Source organism: Aulonocara sp. 'chitande type north' Nkhata Bay, linkage group LG10 (genome assembly GCF_057382095.1).
Source record: "Aulonocara sp. 'chitande type north' Nkhata Bay isolate Kocher_YH1m ecotype deep benthic linkage group LG10, A_spYH_male_GT1.1, whole genome shotgun sequence".
Classification (NCBI taxonomy): domain Eukaryota; kingdom Metazoa; phylum Chordata; class Actinopteri; order Cichliformes; family Cichlidae; genus Aulonocara; species Aulonocara sp. 'chitande type north' Nkhata Bay.
In genome coordinates, this window is record NC_141353.1 from 14253962 (window position 1) to 14270230 (window position 16269).

A 16269-nucleotide genomic window follows, 5' to 3' on the forward strand; every position below is an offset into this window, starting at 1 on the left:
CCTGACCTTTACCCAGCTCCTGTCTCCTCTGCACTCCGTGACTTTAACCCCATTTTCTCCACCGTTGCCCACTCAGAAAGAAAGCGTTTCATAAAAATGGAGCCAGCGTTGGAGGTACTGCTGGGTTTAAAACAGTCTAATCAACACCAGCAGTGCAGATGAGTCATACACATGCTATTCTCTCTGTTACACGTGTACTCTGTAATATAATACGGAATATTCTTTGATATTATAACAGTAATACCAAACGTATTCGGACAGGAAAAGCCTTTGCATTTGGATTCAGACAAAAAGTGCAGAGTGTGTATAGGTAAGAGTGCCACATAGACCAGATTATATTCACTGTGATGTGACTTCTAGCAGGGCACTGGAACCTCTGCTGGTTGGTTGGTGCACAACATAAAGAACATTTTATTGCCAGTTAAATGTTTTTCCATTGCTGGATCACACGATGAGTAGAAATAATCAAATGGATTGTCTTCTCTTTTTTTTTTTAATTAATCATTAACATGATACAAAAAAATGACATAGATGTAAAAATAACAAAGCCATACTCTACACACAGCATCACTGTGAAGCAGTAACTTTCTAATCCATTTGGTCGCGTGGAGATTTCAGACCAACACGATAGTTACGAGGTAATTTACCAGAGGAATAACACTGTAAAAGAGCAGTTCTTTTTAATATAGCAATTACCAATTGTCAATTTTAGTTACACATGCGCTATTTAAAAAAATCAATTATACTTTTGTAAATAATGCACAGTCTAAACCATAATCATCAGCAACAAAGTTTGAGATAGTACCCCATAAAATCTGATGAGAAACATCAAAGTAAAGCTGAATGTCACATGTTGATTGTTGACTCAGCACTTTGGTCCGTAGAAGAAAAAAAAAAAGCGGAGTTCTGGGTGAAAAACAAGTCAATTCTTGCATCGTAGAAAAGCTTGCATCTTATTTGTATCTAAATCCAATATATGACGCCAAGGATACAGAGCAGAAGCACAACCCAAAGACGGGTAAAACAGCAGCAGTGCCCCTGTGTCCAGTCTGATTATCTCATTTTTTATGGCAAGTCCAGCATGCCATGTTCCTCCAGAGCTTTCTGTGTCCGGTCATAAACCTCTCCGATGGCCCGAGACACCCTGTGCAGCACTTTGCTCATCTCCTCCTGGTTCTGCACGCACACCAGCCTGAAAAAGAAACCCCGCTCTGGCAGGGCAATGAAGGCCAGCTCGGCGGCCTTGCGGACGTACCATGTATGGTGTTGAGCGAGGGTGCTCTTGTAGGCCTCACGACACAGGTCAGAGGGACTCCTGAGCCGTCCCTCCACTGGTGTCTCAGCCAGCTTCTCCAGGAAGAGCTTCAGCCAAAGCAGAGCGCGATGCAGGCGCAGTAGAGTCCGGCATCCAGAGTCTGTCTGGTGGTGGAAACTCACCAGGCCTTGATTCAGCTCCACCAAGATCATAGAGCGCACAGAGTGATAAGCACTGGTGTGCACCGACGCCTTATTCTTTGTCCCACCACCCTGTGAGTTTACAGAGTTTATGGAATGTAGATCCGGGCCTACCTCTGCTTCAGGGTTCCCGTCTGCCGTCAGGGCCAGCTGGCGAATTATAGAAGTCTTACTTTCTATCTCTTTAGATATCAGTCCCACCATTGGCCCCAGAGAGTCCATGAACCTAGAAGAGTAACACAGAACAGGATAAAGCAGCTTACAGATTTCAGATAATCAGCAAACAACAAATAACTTTTCTTCCTGATGGCCGTAAACAAATCTTTATCTGAAAATCCTACTTGACAAGCTCGTCCCAGCTGGACAGATATGGCTGCAGCAGCACATCAGAGTTGTGAGTTGGGGCATCCAGCAGGTGGGAGAGCAGAAGTGACACCTGGAAGGTCTGACCGGGGCACAGCTCAAGCTGGCTCTCAGCTCCATCGCCCACACTGCTGTTGGACAGCTGGTGAAGCTAATGGTGGGGGGGATGGGCAGTGCATGAATGTGGGTGCAATCGGCAGGGGACAAAGGAAGAAAGAAAGCACGACATTTATTTTAAAAAAAAACAAAGAAATCCACTTCATAGTCTGCAAGCAATCTAATATCAGATTCAGGAGGTACTCTTACCTTATTTAACTGATTATAACCTTTTACACAAGAATCCCAGTGGTAATCCAACCCCCCCTCTGAAGTGGACCATTGAAAAGAGAAAAAAGACCAAGGGTTACAGTTAGTTTTGGTTCACAGAGCAATATTGATATTGTTATCATTTAATCTTTCAGATAGTCACACAGCTTTAGCTTGGTTTATCTTTGCGTGTCGACAAACCCGTGAACTAAATAACTGTCTCTTAATGGCTCATGCTATTTTCAGCTAGTGTTTGTCTGCAGTTTCATGGTGAGCTACTACAATATGGTCGAGCTTTCAGTGCTTTCTTTTAAAAAAAAAAGAAAGAAGAAGAAGCAAAGTTGTGAGAGTGAACTAAAAGGATAAACCAATGAGCTGAAACCCACTTCGCAGCTGTAAGAGGAGCTGCTGGTGCAGGTAGTGGTATTATGTAGGTTCATTAAACAATCCTTCTCACGCTGTCACTGTTTAAAATATTTTCTATTGTTATTGATATTTTGATTATAGCTGGCTGAAATGTAACATTCATGAAGCACCGTTATCTAACAGTTTTGTTATCTCATGGAAATGATTGTAAGAAGGTGTCCTTGTATCCTGTATTACGTCATATTGTATATCTCTGTATGTAAAGACCAACTTATCTACCTGCCTATCATCTTAACTGATGTGCAAGTTGCTAATGAAAGTTTGGCACTGTTCAGTTTATTTACAACAAGACCCTTACAGACACATTGTTGCCAGTGACAGTGGCAACAGCTGTGTTGAGCATGCTGAGTGCTGCGGAGTGTTTGGTGTTTTTTAAGGGAGCTGTGAGGTTACTGCAAATCACAGAATCAGCAGCAGAAACATTCACAGGTTCATCCTCCAAACTGACCCATAAACATTCAGGTTATCGAGCTTCTGGTCAAAATACTGAAAACTAGCAAACAAGCAAATGAGTTCAGATTAAACACAGCACAGATTTACCTGCAACAGCAGAAATAACTCGACTATGAATTATTGTAAATGGTCTCCATCCTGACTATAAAAACGCAGAAGTGACATTTCATGCTTTCAACTAAAAACCGGGGCCAATATTCTGAATTATAAATACAAACTAGACAAAGACAGATCACATGGACTGAGTTTGAACATTTTTTAGAAAGATCAGTAAGTGGCTCCTTAGCCCTTTAAAAGGTCACAGTGGAGCCACTTACTGATTTCCTTTGACAATGAATCACTTTTACTTCTTTTTAATGAGGCAAAACGCAGTGACATTTTTAAGGCTTACAGATTATTCTTGGAGGGTTACTTACATAACCCTTCAAGAATCTTTACCAGTAAAAGATTATTTGTGAAGTAGCTTATTTGAAAAATAAGGGTAACTATTTCATTACCATAAATAAATGTGTAATATTAAATGTATTTTGTACATCAAGGCTGCTTGGTATCATGTGACATTGTTGATCCGGAACAAACAACACACTGATTGTTTAGACTAAGTAGTACAGCATGAGAATCAAAGACACACGCTCGCACCCACACAGAGAGAAACTCACGTAGCCACAGCGAGCCAAGGAACAGCAGCAGGATAAGGATAGCTGCAGCAGCCTTGCTCTTTACACCCATACTGAAGTCCAGTGTGGGGCCGTCCAGTCTGCCTCTTGTCCCTTTTTCTTTCCTTTATCTTTTAATTCCTCTGTTTCACATGAGTTCTGGTCCCCTGGCACTGGCTGTCACTGAAATTACTTTCTCCCAGACCACTGCCTCTGACCCCCCCACCCTCCTCTCCAATCCTTCATACTCCTCCCCAAAACCTCAAACAAAACCTCCTGTCCACCACTATGGCCCCTATTAATCTTTAACTCTATTCTTGCTCTATTTTGAAACTGCCCTTTTCCCTCGTCACCTCCTCAAGGCCGAGGTTGCGGTTTCTATCCAGCTTTTTCTGCGACTTTGTTTAAAATCTGTGTGGCTTCCCGTGCTGCCTTTGTGATTTCAGAGCTGCCTGTCTCTCGCGTTGCTCAACCCCAGGGTCCAGAGATCAGCTGAGTGTGGCCAGTAGCTGATAAAGCAGAGCCAACACAGGGTGTCCTCCTGTAACCTCCCGCTATATGTGCACTATATTCCTGGTCAGCTTGAGGAAACACTTGCTCCCTTGTCTCTCCTCCCATGACCACCACTTTCCCTCCTCCCTCTTCTCTCCTTTCGCTCTCTCTATCACTAATTCATACACTCCATGACAGTATATCAATCATTAGGCAGTGTGTTAAAGTCACGATGACCAAGGGTTTGTATTTAATTTTGGTGGCTACACAGACAGACATGTTAATAAATAATAATCCAAACTTGCACTGGTCGAGATGCCAAAAGGAACAAAGATTTCCACACATGAAACTCTATTTGTAGAAAGATGTGACTCAAAAGGGAAGTGAATCTTTTGTTTTTATTAAAGAAGCTATTTCCTCTTTCCTGTCATCATATTTTGCACAAAACCTAATTCATACAAATATTATTTTGAACTACTACATGCAAATTATCAAACTTTTTGTTTAAAAAAGTGACGTCTGAGTCATATTAGTAAAACATTGCGGACTGATGTGACTCATAAAAGGTGTTCTCATCCTTATTGCCTCTGATAATGATAATTGTTGGAAGCTCAGAGGTTGGTCCTGCTATCACACGAGGAGGTACAGACATTGAACGCCACACTCAAGCCTGGCCGTCTGTGCTCCTAAAGAGGGACTCAACAATGGTATTTCTTCTGCGGATGAGCGGGGAAAAAGTGAAAGCAGGGGCATTCATTCCCAGTTTGGGGCGGGGGCTGGTCACAGAGCTTTTATTCTCCGCAACCAATGGCTGATCTTGTCCAAGATAGGCAGCAACTGAGAAGGGGAGGCTAAATCCCTGGGAAACCTTGGGACACATTCAGAAACCATTTGATACCACACAGAACAGAAAACAGAGAATACCTTTATTGTCACTGTAGCATGTTGGGTGTACAATAAAATTAAGTGCAGTCTCAACAGTGCAAAGATCACTCACAGCAGTCATAAAAAAGTATGCAAAAACCATAAACTATATCAAACTATATAACAGATTGTTTTAAAAACAGACAAAAGCAACCTTTCTTCAATCTCCCAGATTGCGAAACACTTTATCACACAGAGCACATTCATGTGGAAATTGCTGCATTATGCAGCTCTGGGATAAAAAGTCTTTTCAGTCTATTTGCCCCTTTTTTAAATTATTTTTTTTGTAATCTCTGTTATGGCGCGGTGGTGTCCAGGTGTGAGATGGATCCAATATGATATTATATGGTATTAAATGAAAAAAAAAAAAAACAGCTTGTATTTCCTATTAAACACTGAGATGCAATAACAGACATTACAAAAGCATATAGCCAGCTGGTGATGTGAACATGAAGCGATTCAGATTCAAGCTGTGTTTCTCACACTGTTTTTTATACTCAAAGGTTACACGGGGGGGCAAAGATAAAACCACACTGGATTTTCCAGTAAAGTTGCTGCACAGCATTACTGCACTACTGAAAACCCCATCTGGATAATCAAAACATTTAACCACAGTGCTGGGATTACTCATGCTATCAAGTTTGGTGTTTGTTGAAATCGTTCCCAAACAAATTTCCCATTTCAACAGAGCAAAAAGATCCCGAGCTGGGTGAGAAAATATAATAACAGCAGTGTAGTCATTTAAAAGCATAAAACGTTTTATTTATTGATAATTGGAGGATTGACCCCTAATGACTTGTAGGCTGAAGTTTCAGACTTCTCTATTGTCTTCTCTGCAACAAGGTTTCAGAGTTTTATTTGAATTCCAAAACAAGGCACTGCCTGTGTCATTTCATATTCAGATTAACCCAACAATATTTTGATCCCCCCAGCTTCCCTTGTAGTAGCTATATTTGAAACGCTAGTTGTAGTTGTTGGCTGTAGCTATAAAAACAGTTACACACACGTGTCTCACATGTCGCACTAACTAGCCTCCATGTGAGTTATTTTCTGATGCTAATCGGGTGGGCTTGAGAGTATAATGCTGTACTTTAGCAGTAGAGAAGAGGGTAACAAATATAAACACAGCACATTGCTCAGAGTGGTTGTAATGTGGAAACATTAACCTAAACAGAACATGTTTTGGAAGGCTGTAGCTGAGAAGATAAAGCAGACCATCTACTAATGTGAAAATTAGTGGTTTGATTCCTGCCTACTCCAGTCTGCATGACAAAGTATCCTTGGTCAAAGTACTGATCCCAAAGTTGCTCATGTCAGTGTGAATGTGTTTATATGTTAGATAGAAAGCACTTAGAAAGAAAGGTGCTTGTGTGAATGGGTGAATGAGGCATGTCGAGTATAAAAGCAGAAGCTTTATTATAATGAGGGAAAATAACAGAGTTTTGTTATTAATGTATAATGCATATATATAGACAGGTGGAAAAAATGCAGGAAACCCACCATAAGTAATCTTAGTTAGGACACCTTAAGTGCTCTATGGCATAGATTTTACATAATACGGGGGTCATAGCATATAATTCATCATCATCAAGTCACTCACTGAGCCCTGATGTCCTCTGGACAGGCCTCCCCTCGAACAGAAAGCTCCCATCAGGACAGAAAGATCACTCTGAACTTTGTATTGATTTGCTGTGACCCTTCCCTTTGACAGGATGAGTTGACTCCCACACAGTATAACAGAACCGCTAGTAGGGTTCAAAGGTTTAATGTTTTTTTCCCTTTAATTTGACACCTGTTTGGATATAAAACAGCTCTGCTCTCTGGAATTTGAAGGCCCACAGCTCGAGCCTTTCTGCTTCTGAGCTCTGAGTGCGAGACACACAATCTGCCTTCTGGAGGCTCCAGTTACCTTAAAGAAGCTCAACTCTGTTTCCCCAATTGTATATTTAGAAGTACATCACATACTGTGCAACTCACATGGCACATTCCAAAAATCAGTCTGTTGCCCTTGCCACTGCAAAGAGACACTCCTTAGATTAATCACAGCCTTTATTATGACAACAAATCTAGTCTCTGCATTTTAAATGAATTGCTAAAACAACCTGACAGGTCAGACTCTTGGGCTCCCTGGTTTCATGGGGTTTATGTGCAGCCCTCTGTCATGGTCCTGGGTCGGTGACCCAGCGCTTTTAGTTATCATTTTCTAGTTTATGATGATGATGATGATGATTATTATTGTTTGAGTTCTGTGTGTTATATTTGGTCTGCCTTTGAGTCTGTCTCTGTCTATGGTGTCACCCCATCTGTTTGTGAATCTGTCTGGTTAGTTCAATGTCTTGTCTGGTTCCATGTGTCTGAGTTTCCTGTTTTATTGTGAAGGTTTGTGTCATATGTGAGTGTGCTCAGTTTACGTTTCCCCTGTCTCGTCAGCTGTGATTTCTCCCAGGTGTGTTCCCCTCCTGTCTCTCATCCCTTGATTTCTGCCGTCTGTGTATTTAAGCCCTGTGTTTCTCTGTGTCAGTGTCGTGTCGTACCCTCAACTAGCTGTGTGTTCTGCTTCTATGTTCCTAGTGTTTGGTCTCCTGCTCCAGTTTAGTGTTTCTTTCCAGTGTTTCAGTCCTTGGTTCCTCTGTTCTGACTTTTGGTTTTCTTTTGGTGAGTTTAGTTTGTACGAGGTTTTTCCCAGCAATAAAGCTGCGCCTTAAGTTTCACTTCCGTGTCTGAGTTCTGCATTTTGGGTCCACCACTCCTGCTTGCCTGCCACACAGCGATTCATGACACCCTCTAACCCCATTATTCTGCAGACACTATCTCACCGCTGAGGTCCTGCAAGGTTTACTGTAAGAATCAATACTCTGGACACGCATAGGTGTGCACCACCAGTCACCTGTTCACCCTGCTGTAACCTGTGGGATTTAGCCATTTCCTGCATCGATCTTTAACACTGACACCAAAATTTTAAAGTTCTACGCATGTCTAGTGGATACAAAGGTGAGTGACAGATTAAAGAGGAAACACCAACCACTAATCCTGTCAGTGACACTGGCCCTCGTGCTGTGCACTGACCATACATCGATCTGACAACTGAAATTTTCTATCCTGATGATGCGAGTACTCCTGCTGTATAAGGTCTCGCTTACAGGTCTCATTGCTACCTTCAGAAATATCTGGAATATCCTGGACACTCCTAGTTTTTGTCTAATGTTGGAGTTGCTATCTAATGATGATGATGATTATTATTGTGGGTGCCTGGAGAGTGACTGGAAGTCCTGGTTTAGTGCTTTCAGCTGGTGTGTAATCTGAACCCCGGATAGTGACAGCTGTGGTGGGTGACAGTCAGGACGTTTGGTAGGGGGATTTAGAGCTCTTCATCTGCCTTCAGTCTCACTGTCTTTCTGTATCTCACTTTATATTTCAATATAGTGCAGCACAGCACAGTACAGTGCAGAGCAGCAGAGAGGTCTTGGAATATGATGGCAGTGCGCAGTCTTTGGATAGCTTTCGGAGTTGTAACTATTCTTGGGACTTTAGCGGGACTGGGTAAGTGACGCACTTGCAAACTTTTGGCACATCCTCGCTGACTGGCACAGAGATAGCCAACTCTTCTTGTGGTGACTGGCAGGGTACAGAAAACTTGCTGTACTTTAGACCTCATGAAAACATGTAAAAAGTTGTAGAGGCAAACTAACACAGCTGTAAACTTGCATATATTGTTTTAAACTGGAAGCAGTAATTTTTCTTCTGTTGATATCATATCTGCAACTTCTCTAACAAGGATTTTGTAGACTGTCTAATTTGGCTTTTTTTTTTGGTGCACACTAGTGAATTAGAATATTTGCTTCCTTTATACTGTTGCACTATGTTTTTGTGCATGGTATAAAACAGCGGTCCCCAAGCCCCGGGCCACGGACCAGTACCGGTCCGTGAGTCATTTGGTACTGGGCTGCAAGAGTTGAGGTTCGGGTGTGAAATGTATGGTTTTCAGGGTTTTTATCGATTTTTAGCGTTATTTTGTTATTGTTTTTGTCGTTTACTCGGTTTTTCTGGGTCGTTTCACTTGTGTTATGAATAAATCTTTTTTCGATACCAGTACTAGTTTTATTTTCTGTGAAAATATTGTCGGGCATAAACCGGTCCGTGGCGCAAAAAAGGCTGGGGACCGCTGGTATAAAAGGTTAACAACATACAAAGTATGACCGTCTATTCCATAACCATTAAGTATAATTGATACAATTAGATAAAAACACAGTCAGTTAACAAATCAGAAGGAAAGCGTAACTTCCTCTATGATTTTTCATGACAGCAACAGTATGAGAGTGTGTAAGCTGTTCTTAATGGTCCAGATCATTCTTATCCCACAGCACAACTTTACCCCAGGGTTTTTACACTTTTTTTTAACTAGTTGGTTGATTTTCATTTTATCATGTTGCTGTATGTTTTGCAGTTAGGTTTTTGTAGGCCTGTGATGTAAATGCATTAACCTGGAAAGCACTTTAGGCCAACTACTGTTGTTTAAAATCTGCTATATAAATAAAATGACATGACAATATGAGGTAAGAGGATGTCATAAAGCTGCAATGAAAGCCAGGAGATGATGGAAAATTGAAAAACAAATACTTGTGAATCCATTTGTAAATTCAGGATCTAAAGTTATGGTGGTTTGTTCTTGTATTTGAGGGGGGAAAGGTTTCTTGAATCCAGCTATTTGGTGGATATCACATTCATTACCAAATTCCTCTCAGACCAAGTACAGGTATGTGTAAGTGTCAAGCTGAAATCTGGACTCTCAGTTTTTGTATTGATAGGAGGAATAGAAGGAATAGAAATCAAAGATTAAAATGCTGGAAATATGACTCGTGACTGTGGAACATCACAGAATAATGATAGAATCTCTTCATGCCTTGCACTTCAATAGAGGACTATAGGAATTTTGAGATTAAACTGACACTGTTGTTACGATTTGATAGCAGATAAACAGATGAACTTGTGATCTTGGTATGAGGTCAAATGTAATCCAAGTGTGATATCAGGAATCTCTGCTCCACCTCGGGTGTTAGTGTTTGTCTTCAGAACACGATGCGCTGGAATCCTCTTAGGAAGGTACCAGACACTTCTTCTTGTTTCTCTTCTTTTCTAAATCACATTAAAAGATAACACACATGCACATGACGAATTACTGTCAAAATGTCATTTTTTGTGTCTAAAAAAATTAATTACATTTTGACAGTATACAGAATTTTTAATTTTGTTGCTCATAGGACAGGAAGACACTATCAAGAGACATTAAGAACAGTATAGTGACTAAAATTCCTTGTACTGTTTTACTGTATGAATAATGAAGGAGCTTTCTCACCCTTAATTTCAGAAAACCATGTGGACCTTTTTATATAGCCACAGGATTAATGAGCCATTGTCTGTCCTCGGCCACAAAATAAAATCTGAATCTCAGATGATGTTTTCCTTGGCCAGGCAGCACAGGAACTATAGCCTGGTATGGCTAATGAAGCCTGGCTGCTATCAACACATCCCCACTCGCTTCCTGAATGAAAATCAGCAGGTTTTCTCATGTGTAGGGATTTTCCATAATAAACCTCCCTACGCCGCACTGAGAAAATATCCAAAGAAGGGGAAATATGTAGGCCAAAAAAGCGTGTGAGGCAGTCACTGAATGAGGCAGAAATCAAAGCTGCCTGATAGAAACAAACATTCCCCGAGATAAAAAAGATACCATGACTGCCCCTACATACTTTCTTTTATACTCCCCTTAGAGCTCAGGCAGCATGCTAATGTGTATTAACTCATCAATTGCTACACAATGTCCGTCTTCCCTGCATTCATTCCTTGTATTGTATTTGTGTGTTGCACAAATCAGATCAGACAGAAATTGTCACTGCAGTCTTCTTTATCGCCCTCTCCGTATTTTATTTTGCTCTGCATGCTTGATCTCATCAGCTCTCAGATTTCTATCAGGATATTCCAGGTTAGGATGCATCGCTCTCATTATTTGGGATGTGGTGATTCTTACTGGTTTCACTATAATTTGATGGCTTTTTGTTTACATGTGAGAATTCTGGTCAGCTTACAGTTTGGATCATTATGGCCCTAAAGTATTGTTTGAAACTGTTTGCGGGCTCTTGCATATACTATGGCTTTGTTATATCACTCAGCAAAGCATTACTTTTAAAATACATCTGCCAGTTCAAAAAGCACTTAGTGGTTTGACTCTCATCAACATCTCTGACTTGCTCAGTGTCTATAACCCAACTAGACCTCCCAGGTCATCAGCTGCAGATCTTTTTCCAGAATAAGATAGAATAAGATCCAAGTATGCTGACGGTGTTTTTACTTGCTGTGGTCCTGTTCTTTGGAACAAAACTACCAGCACCAACTATGTCTACATTTAAAAATGAACATTAAAACCTTTTTATTCTCACATACTTACAGTGTTTGAGTGTTAATTTGTATTCTATATCTTGTAAAGTTTTGGTTTTATTACCTCAAAACGTTGCAAATCTACCTACATTTTTAGCTTTTTTTTTTTAATCAGTAAGCACATTGTGTTTATGTGGAATGAAATGTGCTATATAAAATGAAAATAATAATAAAATAATAAAACTGGCACAGTTTTGAAAAAGTAGTGTGTTAGCATTCAGCAAAATCTTAAACAGGGATACTGTAATGTTTACTTAGCTTCTTACTGACCTTCTCTGCCATCATCATAAATCATGAAGTAATCAAATATATATATATATAAACACCCAGCACGCCCCTGCGGGCGGTTTATCCTTCAAGCTCGGGTCCTCTACCAGAGGCCTGGGAGCTTGAGGGTCCTGCGCAGTATCTTAGCTGTTCCCAGGACTGCGCTCTTCTGGACAGAGATCTCCGATGTTGTTCCCGGGATCTGCTGGAGCCACTCGCCTAGCTTGGGAGTCATATATATATATATATATATATATATATATATATATATATATATATATATCTCAAACACACAAACAAACAGAAATATTATAAAGTACGAAACCTTTTGCACAACAGCATCTTGTGTAATAATAACCAGATATATTCCTATGTAATTTTGATGCTTTTCTTCATGCAGTGCAATGTAATCAGGAGACAGAGCTGATCGGGGACTTGTTCAAAAACTACAACAAGAATATACGTCCAGTATTACATCCTGAAGACAAAGTGGGGGTTCAGATCAAGCTGACCCTCACTAATCTTATTTCCCTGGTAAAAGCTTCATTTTGCTACTTTTTGCAATACATCTTTTCCGCACATTAAGAATGTATGAGCATTACTTAAGGGTGGAAACATATTCAAAAGCATTACGGTTAAAAAATGCGATTAATAATAATCTCTCTGGTGTGCATTTACCACAGCCACTATCACATGAGCTACACAGCTCAATCAATCTCTTCTCTCATTCCTACAGAATGAAAAGGAGGAGACTCTTACAACCAATGTGTGGATTGAGATTGTGAGTTGTATCTCTCTTCGTGGTTGTCATTTTCCTTTCTTTGTTTGAGAGTTTTGGTAGAAGGCATTTCTCCCTCGTCTTTGTCCAGCTTTTAATCTCACTGCTGATCTTTTTCTCAAACCACAGCAATGGAATGATTACCGCCTTGCCTGGAATGCATCTCAGTATTATGGCATTGAGGTTATTCGTGTCCCGTGCAAAACTGTCTGGCTTCCCGATATAGTTCTTGAAAACAAGTAAGGCAGTAACAAAAAGGAGCGCAATTCTGTCTCTTTTGTTTTTTGCGTTCTGGACAGTTTGTTTGTTAACCGGTTCTGGTCTTTGTCCACAGCATTGATGGCAAATTTGATGTGGCCTACTATGCCAATGTGTTGATCAGCAGTGATGGTAGGATTTACTGGCTGCCTCCTGCTATCTATCGCAGCACATGTGCCATTGAGATCACCTACTTTCCGTTTGATTATCAAAACTGCACACTTGCATTCAGGTGGGATTTATTAATCATTTGAAATCTACGTTTATATTATATGTAAGTCTTTCTTTATGCATTTGCTTCTATTAAACTTTGGCTTGATTGCCACAACCGTAGATCCCAGACTTACAGTGCCAATGAAGTGGATCTTACCTTGGCTGTTGGAGAAACGGGGGAGATTATTGAATGGGTGGACATCGACCCTGAGGCTTTCACAGGTACTGTAAATACACCATCCATCCATCCATCCATCCACACATCAATCCATGCCTCAGTCCACATTAACAATCATAATATTCAAGTTTTGAAAGTCCTTCAGGTTTTTGCATTTACACCCTTTAGAGAATGGTGAGTGGGCCATTGTCCATCGTCCAGCCAGGAAGATGATCAACAGTCGGTATTCCCCAGATGACCTGGAGTATCAGGAGATCTTGTTCAATCTGGTCATCCAAAGGAAGCCGCTGTTCTACATCATCAATGTTATCCTGCCCTGTTCCCTTATCTCATCTCTGGTCGTACTGGCCTACTTCCTACCTGCACAAGGTCAGTAAGGTCAATGCTTTTCCTGTTTCACTACTAAAGTTTGAAACATGCCAGATGAACACATTTGTCTCATAATTTTCTGTATTCAGATGTAAAACAAAACAATAATGAACTTGATTTGCTCTCCATAATAATTTTAAAATAATTTGGACTTAGCCTTTTTATTGTGTTTGTCACTAATTAATAAAAAATAATCACTAACTGCTAATTCAAAGTAACTGAACTACAGAGCCTAAAGGTTTGATGTGGAAAGCATTCAGCTAAAGCTCTAAGACTGATGTTACTGTAATACAGCTGACTTTTAAGTCTTAAATCATGAAATATTACAAAGCATTCCTTGATGCCTGAAGTAGATGAAAGAGAAGAATGTCCTTTTTTTTTTTGGTCCAACCGGTCTAACTCTCTGCTGCTCCCTCACAGCTGGAGGACAGAAGCTGACCGTGTCCATCTCTGTTTTGCTGGCTCAGACTGTCTTCCTTTTTCTTATTGCTCAGAAGATCCCCGAGACCTCTCTGTCTGTCCCTCTAATTGGAAAGTGAGTCAGCATGTCCTCTCTGCTGACCCCTGCTGGTTTGTTTTGCTTCAATCCAAACAGTTTGAGCCTGCCCTCCAACAAAGATCTCTCTAATGTCTTCCCCAGGTACCTGATCTTCGTGATGTGTGTCACTACTCTCATTGCTACAAATCAAATTGTAGTGCTGAACTTCTCACTGCGCAGCCCCAGCACTCACAGTATGTCCCAAACCCTCAAACATGTAAGTGCCCTCCACGGAGATGAGTAAACTTGTTTTTTAAAGAGTTATTTCAGTAAAGTGACTGTTGTTAACTTCTATTGCCTGCTGCAGCTGTTCTTGAAAATGGTTCCCCGCTTCTTGGGCATGTCTCCGCTGGTGGACGATAGTGAGGTGACAACAGAGGTAAATGGGGTGAGGGAGCGGCGGCGCAGCTCCTTTGGCCTCATGCAGAGAGCAGAGGAATATGTGCTCAAGCAGCCTCGCAGTGAAATGATGTTTGACAAGCAAAGAGAGAGGCATGGTCTCACGCGATCCATTGGTAAGACCGTTGATTACAGAGCAACACTCAGCACAGTCTTTAGCTCACATTTCAGCTCAAATACTTAAATATTTGAAAATCAAAGTAGAAAATGTATCTGGTTTAATTAGTGCTGATCACTGCAAATTGTCATCTAACGCAGTGTCTCCCTCCCTCTAGTGGACAGTATAGATGTCAGCAGCACAGCTAACCTATATAAGAGTTTGGCCCAAGCTGCACCTGAGATTAAGCAATGTGTGGATGCCTGCAACTTCATTGCTGACAGTACAAGGCAACAAAATACCATTGGCTCTGTGAGTGTTTGTTTGTTTGTTTGTTTGTTTGTTTGTTTTAACTCAACTTCAGTGACGTTTTAGATGAGTAATATTTTGCAGTCAATTTTCATTTCCTTTCATTTCATTTCCATATCCTCACTTGAACTTAAGCTTTTGTTCACTTTCTTTCCAACTCAAGGAAATTGAAAGCTGGGTCTTGATTGGGAAAATGGTCGACAAAGTGTGTTTCTGGGCTGCTATGTCTCTATTCATCATCGGCACAGTGTGGATCTTCCTAACAGGACACTTCAACCGTGCCCCAGAATTACCATTTCCAGGAGAGAGTAAAAAATATGTCCCAACTTAAAAAAGGAGAGAAAAAAAGAAATTTGTCTCTGTTTAATGTTTTCGAGGTATATTTTGCCTCGTGCTGTTTATGATGATGAACGCAATGTTGTTCACTGATCCCATGGTTAAGATTCAGGGCTGAGTTAAGTCTGTGTTTGATAACATCAAAACTTTCTGTTTCCATGCTTGTCAAACACCTGAGCATCAACATTCAACGTTTCTTAACTTCTAAACTAAGTTGTCAGCATTTCTATATTAAATCACAATTATTTTGTTAGTTTTGGGGTATGAGAATGTATGCAAGCCCAGACTTACAGCTTATAGATGCATTTTGAAGAAAAAATGTTAACGGCACTGCACCACTGTGCAAAGGGATTTAATTCTATTGCAGAAAATGACTTTTATGACTTTGTTTTGCATAACATGAAGCTACAGGCACTGTATGCTTTAACTAAAGAACCCATTTTACTTGCATGACCATCTACAAAACACTCAGAAAACATATCCCTGCACACATATTATGTCTTATGGTCATTATCTATATATGTAACATGAGCCAACCAACTCTAAATCAAAGCCTTATTCTTCTTACTATGACTTATTATTTGGAATGTATTGCTTACAGTAGATGGCTCAGTGGGACACTGTTTGGCGTTAACTGTACCAGAACTTCTTTTTAAAAAAAAACAAATTCTTTAGTTTATTACAAAGTGTGTGTTTTAATCTTGAACTGAATGTCTAAGTAGGTGTTTTATATGTTTATACATCAGACAGTGTGAATCTGCAAAGTGTGGCTAAAACCTAAAACTGTGATCATATTTTTTACAGTTATTTTGAGTGGTGTTACTCAGCTGATTCAATAAATGTGACAGAAATGGGCTAGCAAATAAAAACAAGTCTAAACACTGTTGAAATTTCACACACTGAAGACTTGAATGGTCTATGTTTGTTTTTCTGTTCGTGTCCAGCTGTGTTTAAAGTTACACAGTTGTGTATTTAGGGAAGATATTCTATAATATAGTGTGTTTATGGCAAAAACAAAGG

General features: G+C 40.3%; 2 protein-coding genes across 3 annotated transcripts; one reads left to right on the plus strand and one right to left on the minus strand.

Annotated features, from left to right (window-relative positions):
• Window positions 1-474: 474 nt before the first annotated feature.
• gltpd2b (glycolipid transfer protein domain containing 2b) lies at window positions 475-3875 on the minus strand. Its single transcript, XM_086308411.1, has 4 exons — window positions 3663-3875; window positions 2125-2183; window positions 1797-1969; window positions 475-1681 (listed from the first exon to the last, which is right to left on the minus strand). Exons 1-4 carry the CDS (start codon window positions 3730-3732, stop codon window positions 1066-1068), a joined length of 918 nt encoding a protein of 305 aa, XP_086164537.1. The 5' UTR covers window positions 3733-3875; the 3' UTR covers window positions 475-1065.
• An 845-nt stretch (window positions 3876-4720) lies between these two features.
• chrne (cholinergic receptor, nicotinic, epsilon) lies at window positions 4721-16144 on the plus strand. Of its 2 annotated transcripts, none has more exons than XM_086308407.1 (12): window positions 4721-8615; window positions 12175-12308; window positions 12511-12555; window positions 12682-12791; window positions 12887-13042; window positions 13145-13245; window positions 13370-13570; window positions 13991-14105; window positions 14211-14325; window positions 14416-14623; window positions 14783-14916; window positions 15077-16144. In XM_086308407.1, exons 1-12 carry the CDS (start codon window positions 8546-8548, stop codon window positions 15242-15244), a joined length of 1557 nt encoding a protein of 518 aa, XP_086164533.1. In that variant the 5' UTR covers window positions 4721-8545; the 3' UTR covers window positions 15245-16144. The 2 variants fall into 2 exon arrangements, with proteins under 2 accessions (XP_086164533.1, XP_086164534.1); XM_086308408.1 differs by having other exon boundaries at window positions 4721-8066.
• The last annotated feature ends 125 nt before the right edge of the window (window positions 16145-16269 follow it).